General features: G+C 42.8%; 1 protein-coding gene across 1 annotated transcript in view; it reads left to right on the plus strand.

Annotated features, from left to right (window-relative positions):
* Positions 1–7,860, plus strand: part of PI4K2A (phosphatidylinositol 4-kinase type 2 alpha) — a 26,913-nt gene that overhangs the window by 458 nt on the left and 18,595 nt on the right. The window contains exons 2-3 of the mRNA XM_024735087.1: positions 14–100; positions 6,986–7,186. Coding sequence (XP_024590855.1) covers positions 14–100; positions 6,986–7,186 — 288 coding nt within the window. The remainder of the gene's footprint in view (positions 1–13; positions 101–6,985; positions 7,187–7,860) is intronic.

The following is a 7,860-nucleotide window of genomic DNA, read 5'->3' on the forward strand; positions in this document are numbered from 1 at the left end:
GGTGGTGCGGCAGGCCGAGGTGGCCATCGAGCGTTGCATCTTTCCCGAGCGCATCTACCAGGGCTCCAGCGGAAGCTACTTCGTCAAGGACCCTCAGGGGGTGAGAGCGGGCTGGGGACCGCGACCGCCGGCATCGGGGAGGGTGGGCCTGTCCGGGGAAGTTTGAGGGTTCGCACAGCCAGAGGGAGAACGGGGGTTTGAAAGGCTAAGAAAGGGAGAAACTTAACAGTGCAGAGCCCCTTGGCAGGATTTTGGAATTCTACTGAGGACTGGAGACGGATAAGCTGTCCGGAATGAAGAAATAAATCAGAACTTATTTGGTAGGGGAAGAGTGAGCGGAGACTGAAAAGAGGAAATTGACCAGATACAGGCGAGGGGCCCAGCGGTGTGATGGGGCAGTCGGCCTCTGGACAGAGACGCGCGGGGAGATGCTGCTTTCTAGTAGGTTCCTTATTCGGCCACTGACGTACTGTTTTGAGCTTTGAGCCCGTCCTCTCTTTTTGGACTGAACCAGTGTTGTCGCTGTTCATTGAGGAGGACGGGTGACCCATCAGGGGCTCTGAGGGTTCATTCCCAGCCTTCTCTGTTGTGAGGACGTCTCCTGCCACCAACTCAGGCCCCTTATTGGCAGACGTTTGTTGTAAGAGTGGGTGGACTCATCAGTTTCACTTGTCCTGGTTATTGCTCACTTCTGGGAAATTGTTCAAATCCTTCTTGTGGCCCCTCAGTTTAGAATGTGAAGTTTGAGAAACATGGGACTGTCAGCTACTTTTTACTTTCATTTCTCACCCAGGACTGTCAGCAGTTTGCTTTTTTAACAAAGACGGAATGTTTGTTTGACCTTTATTTTGCCCCTTGTATGTGTTTAAAGGGGGATGGGATGGGGCATGGAGTGACCAGGGCGGCTGAAAAGTGACCTTTATTCTTTTGACAACCATAGGAGAATTTAAGGCATTTAGATCAAACTAGAGTTATCTTTGGAATATCAATGAGTCAAAAAAAAAAAAAATCAAATCTTCCCTGTTAAAGTTCTCAGATGGACCAGAATGGTTTATTGGGAAAATGTATTATTGTTATGCTTATTAAAATGATGGGTATCAGAGCTCCCTCACATTTTCTCTGCATCTCTCTTGTGTGAACTCTTGAGATGGGTGGTGTGTTCTTTTGGCAGGAGTGCTGAGTGGCCAGGATGGACTGTGACTTGTAGCTCTTGGTCAGGTTCATTGAAGGATTCAGTTAATTCTCCCAGATGTTGTTGTCCCTGAATTATCACCAAGAACCAGAGAGCAATTCTGCCATCAAATCAGTTAACATAAACTGAGACGGGGGAAAGCTTTGAGAGGAGTAAGTCTTTCAAATAAGGCAGCAGTGAGTTAAATCGAAAGCTCAAACAGGAACCATCACTTGTAGAAGAAAAGAAAGGTGGGTGTCCTGAGGTTTAAATGTTAGCAAGATGTTTTCATCTTTTTTATTTAGGAACCAGAGTGAGATCTAAGATATGAATGGATTTTATTTTATTTTGTAGTTGTTTGCTTGTTGGCTGATGTAAGAATGGGCTAAGATTATCTTTGTTAGGTATAGAAGCAGGAGGAAGGTTTTTGTTTTTCTTTCATGACACTGTTACAGCTCCACTGTAACACTGGAAGTGTGTCAGGTCAGCAGAGAAGTGTTCTGGTGCTCTGACAGGTGGGAGTAATATGATCTCTCAATTCTACCTGGCAGGTAAAGTACTACCACCTCAGTACATAGGCCACAGAGAATGACACACTATGGGTATGCTTCTTGGTGATTTGCAGGATCTTAGTCACTCAAATTTCCTGGCCACTGTCCTTTCTTAGAGGGGAAGTCAAGACACATATGACTGGATAAAACTTATTAGTGTAACCATCCTGTTCACACTGAGGAAAATGTGGTTCAGAGCAGAGGATCACTTCCTAACTGCTATGGTGGGTTATACTGGAGCATAGACTCACTGTAGTTAGTTTTGTCATCTTTGGCCCTGCTGCAAATGTGTTTAACTATTTTATTTAAAAATACGTAGATAGCATTTACTGTATGCCAGGTACTATTTAAAATGCTTTACAAATAATACTTCACTTAATACTCATAACACCTGCAGAGGTAGGTACTATTACTGCCCCCACAGATGATGACGCTGAGGCACACAGTATACCTAATTTGCCCAGGGTGTCACAGCTATTAAGTAGGAGGCAGGATTCAGACCCAGGCAGACTGGCTCCAGCGTTCATGCTCCTAACTACTATGTCCTGCTGCCTCAGAGTTAGTCATCTGAATCTCTGGTTTCTCTCTTCAGCTACCATATTGGTTAAGACTAAATTTGGCTGTGTGTGACAGAAAATTTAAAATAATAATAACTTGACTAAAAGTACATTTGACTCTCCTAAAAGAAGTCTACAGACTGCTCAGAGCTGGGATGGCATTTTCCTTTGTCATGGACGCGGTATGAACAATATGCATCCGACCGTCCGGCTGGTCAGCCATCCCTAGCATGTGGCTTCCACTTCGTGATCCAAGATGGCTGCTCAAACTGCAGACATCTTGCCTGCTTTTCAGCCAGTTGGAAGAAGGAGAGGGAGAGGAAGAGGGAGAGGATGCCCTTTCCCTGTAGGACGTTTCCTAGAAGTTGCACCAGACTCTTCTCCTGACATCCCATCGTCCAGAACTTAGCTGCAGTAGTGGCTGGGAACTGTAGTCTTTATTTTGCCCAGCTAAAAATCAGGGACCTGTGTCCAAGGAAGAAGAGGGAACAGAGATTGGGGGAACCAGCAGTTTCTGCCACAGGTACTTTGGAGCTGGATAGTCTGAAAGGTTCTTAAAGATAACAGCCCTGATTCCATTTCCCATTGTAGGGTGGTTCCTTCCTCAGGATGAGCAAGTAAGGGACCTGGAACAGTAAGATGGAAAATGCTGGATCAGGAGTCATGGTAGAGTGCTCATATTACCCTCCTCATCTACATACATCCTTGTGCTTCAGGTCTCATGCTCAATCATCTACAAAAGTATTTTTTGAGAATTTTCTGTTTTGAGAGGCTAGTAATTCTAGGTGTTCATGTTGCTAAAACATAGAACAGCATGTGATTGACTAGTTTATTGGGAGGAGTAAATGAGGTACCACACATGAAAGCCCCTGGCCTAATTCCTGGTGCTTAGCAGGAGTTCAGAGTGTTTTGTTTCGTTTTTAAGTTACATGCCCACTGACCTCTGGATTAGGCTTTCTTGGATACGTGGCACTGAATAAAGCAAAAGTAGTATAATTCTGAGATGATCCTTTCATATTGAGAATAGTAATTCATTAGATAATGCTCATAGGTGTTTGCGACACAATTCTACAGGTACTGCTCACATGTTCTAGGAGCTTGGCCTTGTATCAGTAATTTTCAACCTTTTAAAAATACTTTATTCACCAAGAGTTTGTCATGAAAACAGTACAGTATTATTTTCCATTTTTCAAATATAAAATTATGTTGTAATATTGAATGTGTTTCTTCTAACCACCTGTGCCCTCCAGGAAATTTTGATGTCCTAACATTCAGTTGAGAATGACACTAATAGCCAAATAAAGAATAAAGATCTCAAACAGAGTAACTTATTGATTACTAAAATGTTAAGACACAGTCATGTTTGTATACCATATATAGGTGTAGTTCTGGAGATTTTTAAGCATCAACTGCCATCTGTTATAGGGAGCTGTCCCAGGCTGCAAGTTGTAATGGATGAGGCAGGTTGGGTCGATGGCAGTGGATAGGAAAATAAATACAGGCTGAATCTCTTTTATTACATTCTACTTAGATCCCATCTTCTTTCAGAGTCTCATATATTTGGAGTAGTCCATCCCTCTCTTTTGTAAAAGTTAACATGTAAATAAGCCTTCTCTACCTAAATAGCTAAGTCAAAGAATGCTGTTTGCATCCAACCTCTACAGAATACAGACTTGCCTTTTTCACTCTCATTTCCTTATGAGTGTACAGCAGAGATTTCCAGAGGTCGCATGATGTATGATATTGAAACAGATTGAATTTTAAAGAAGATGTGAGAATATAGTTGTCTTTTATTGAGCCAAACATTAGAGATTTGCAAAATGTAAAACAATGCCAGTCTTCTCACTAAATGTTTTTTTAAATATAGTTATTTTTCATAAAAACATGTCACTTATGTTAACATGTAATAGGCTTATTTTTATGATTAGGTAAATTAATAAACAGTTTTAACATTTTAGTTTTAATTTCTAGTACAGCAAATATAGATTTTACCCGTGTATATAAAAGCTTTTGGGGTCTTTAATAGTTTTTAAGAGTTTGAAGGGACCTTGAAACCAAAAAGTTTGAGAACCGTCCACTTTGTGTTTACCAAACTTAAAAAAACCCCTGTTTATTATGCGTTATTTTTGCATATTTCACTGCATAGTATGAGTGATGTGCTTGAACTGTGTTAGATTTTAGCACAGCATAGTACACTCCTCCGTGGGGCTGCTGCATAGATATAGGAAACCCTTTTGGGTTCCAGGTTTCAGGAACTGGTTGTGGGTCTGGCACCAGCCAGTGAGTGGCCCCTTGCTTCCTTGTGCCGTGCTGTTTTTATCCCCAAGTTCATGGATTGCTGCGACTTGAGCTACCTGCACCTTAACCCCTTTATTAAAAGGGGTTTTAGTAAGTGGGTGTTAAGGGAGGGTGTTTTTAAAATATTGGCATCAAACTGAAGCTTTCTCCTAAATGTGATAAAGGAATTGAAAGTATATTAAAGAAGAGAAAGGTTGGTGAAACGTTAGGCAGTAGTTATTTTCTTTCTCAACCAAATATTGGTGGGTGGCTTTAGAGTTTGTTTTCTATGAATTAGGAGAATATTCTTGAGTGTTCTGTAACACAGTTGATTATTTGACGTTAGCATTAGCTTTGGAAATTAGGCCAGGGGCTGCTTTATGTGTCTATCTAGGAAACCCACAGAGTGCTGATGCACTGTCTTATAAGAACTAGGTACTGAGCAAATGTTGGCAGAATTGAATGGAACTGAGGCAATGCTTAGTCCTGAAAGGCACTTGTCTCCCCTTCTGTCTGAATGTCCTTCTGTTCCTCCATCCTTCCCAGCCTGCCATTCCCCTATTTGTCCATTCCAGGCATTATTATTTAATGAAACCCTTGTAATACTGAGAGAACCACGATTACTAATGCTTTTAGAGTCAACAAAGTGCTTTCTGATTCTCCTTATGGTGGAAGGAAATTGAGAAATTTGAGAGGTCAGTCTATAAAAGATGCTTGGCTGCAATGGTGGCCTTCAAGTTCTGCTTTCTTTTCTTTTCTTTCTTTTTTTTTTTTTTCCCCCCCGGCTGCAGGCTGCACCGTGTGGCTTTCGGGACCTTAGTTTCCCGACCAGGGATCAGACCTGTGCCCCCTGCAGTGGAAGTGCAGAGCCCTAACCCCTGGATTGCCAGGGAATTCCCAAGTTCTGCTTTCTTTAAGTGGAAGTATTTAAGCCTCAGCCCTGTTATTTTTCAGCCTCACTAATAGTAGGAATGTCTTGGTTTCCCTCTCACTGGGGACCAGCTTGCAGAACTCCACATTGTGCCGCAGTTGAACTGACTGGTGGGTTCTGGGGTGGGCCTCAAGTTGTACTGTGGTTTCACTGCTCAGGTTCCAGAGAGTTACATTGGAGTCATCAGTCATTCTCTGTATGGTAAGCCACTTACTACTGCTGCTGTGTGATTCAGAGCCCAGGGTTCCAGGGGTACAGAGACAGAGAGGAAGATTGCTAAAATAGGCCTCTTCCTAGCCACTTTAGATAAGAATGTAATTCTGAAGACTAATAATATGAATATATGCATTTGACTTTTTCTGGTGAATAAGTAAGTTTGTTTATCATTAAGAATAAATTGATTCTTTTGGAGGAGGAAAGTTCTGTATTTCTCTTGCCCTCTCAAATCCTTGCAAGGCTTCTTGAAGGGACTGTCCTCAAGATTGACCAGTTATTGTTTTAGACATGTGCCTAGCCAATTCCTAATATGAGTGCTTAATGCAGGCAGGTGGATTTATGTTTTTTGCTGTGACCAGCGATTCAGGAAGTGACACCCACAGGAAAATGACTTATGACCTAGACTAGCTTGAGTTGGCTGTGGGGTGAGGGGAGAGGGAGAGTCATATGATATAAAGATGAATCACTTGAATAGCATATTTACTTTACTTTTCTTCCTTTGAAAGTACCAGCTTGGGGACTGGAAGGAATGACATAAATATAAAACAACCTCAGAGGGCTGACTGGCTTGGGGAAGAAACCTTCAGGAGGGAAGGCCTTAGTTTCTAGATTGCAGCAGCATCCCATAGGTCCAAGGATCTTTGAGGATTAAGTTACTGTCTGCTAGAGAAGATGGATCTTAATCTTTGTGGCCTCTCATGTCCTGATCTCTTGCCTATCAGAATTACTTAAAAGAACCCCGTTCTAACCAGGTAGCAGATCCTTTTTCCTGCTGTGATTTTTCTCTTCCATTGCTTTCTTAGTTTGTCAGTCCTAAACTTTTTTAAGGTTTGTTAACACGCAGAGGGGGTGGGTGTGGAATAGTAAGGCCGATGGAGGAAACTACCATTGATGAAAGAACTTTCTTAACCTCATTCTATAAGACCTTACTAATTTTCTTTCAGCTGATACTTTTTTGAGTCTTTCCATAATTGATGCAGAACAACAGCATGTATGAGTGTACCTTAGAAGTTGGGGTTTGATGGTGTTAAAAATCTGTTGTACCGTATATACCAGACTTGGCATCTTCTCTGGCCACAGCCCTTTCTGGCAGGGGGTCTCTCAGCTGCTCATGTGAGCTGGTGTCTTCCCCTTACAAGCTGGGGGAGAAGCCAGTGTCTAACTGTACGTAGGGATTGTCTGCCTATGCCCTCTCATTTCTTTCTAGATTCCTGCTGACCTGGTCTGTGAGCTACTTTAATCAACTTGCCTCTAACATCCTCTTTTTCTTTTGTCTCTGTAGAAAATCATTGCTGTTTTCAAACCCAAGAATGAAGAGCCATATGGGCATCTTAATCCTAAGTGGACCAAGTGGCTACAAAAGCTGTGCTGTCCCTGCTGCTTTGGCCGTGACTGCCTTGTCCTCAACCAGGGCTATCTCTCAGAGGCAGGGGCCAGCCTGGTGGACCAAAAACTGGAACTCAACATTGTACCCCGTACAAAGGTTAGTCTCCAGGAAGCCTTACTGCCTGGCCAGAGTTTTCCTGGACCTAAGCCCTGCTACGTGTTAATGGGACTGCTAGATCCAGTGACGGCTATTTGTGCCCTGAGTCTAGGGTTCTCAGCCCTTTTTTTTGGTGGGGGTGGTAGGTTTCAGCTCATGGTTTGATCATGTGATGAAAGCTATCCTGAGAAGGATACACATAAATTTTCTGCACACAGTTTCAGGAAGTTCACTGACCTGATGCCCATGTATGGGCTCCCTGGGTCTTTGGATCCCAGGTAACCCCAAGCTGGTTAGAAACCTAGCTACTTTTGTAGCTTACTCTGTTAGATTTCTGAGCTATTCCAGGATTTAGATACAGTCTAGAATGGACTAGCTGATGTCAGCTAAGCACTAATGCAAGGTATGCCAAGGAGGACTCTAGGATTGGCTGAGGGTTAGAGTAAAGGTCTGGCCTGAACACCTACAGGGAACTGACATGGAATTCTCCTCACCCATCTTTATGCTATGGAATTCTGGTACTTGTCTGAACATAACAAAATCGGGTTCCCAGATCCAGGCAATTCCACATTCCACACTTAGAATGGATTTGTACATACCTTGTATGTGTTATAGACTTAGGTGAGGTTCTATTGAAGGGTCTGGACCATACCCGCCCCCCACCCCCTCGCCCC

The sequence above is a fragment of the Neophocaena asiaeorientalis genome, unplaced genomic scaffold, assembly GCF_003031525.2.
Source record: "Neophocaena asiaeorientalis asiaeorientalis breed wild unplaced genomic scaffold, Neophocaena_asiaeorientalis_V1.1 scaffold240, whole genome shotgun sequence".
NCBI lineage: Eukaryota > Metazoa > Chordata > Mammalia > Artiodactyla > Phocoenidae > Neophocaena > Neophocaena asiaeorientalis.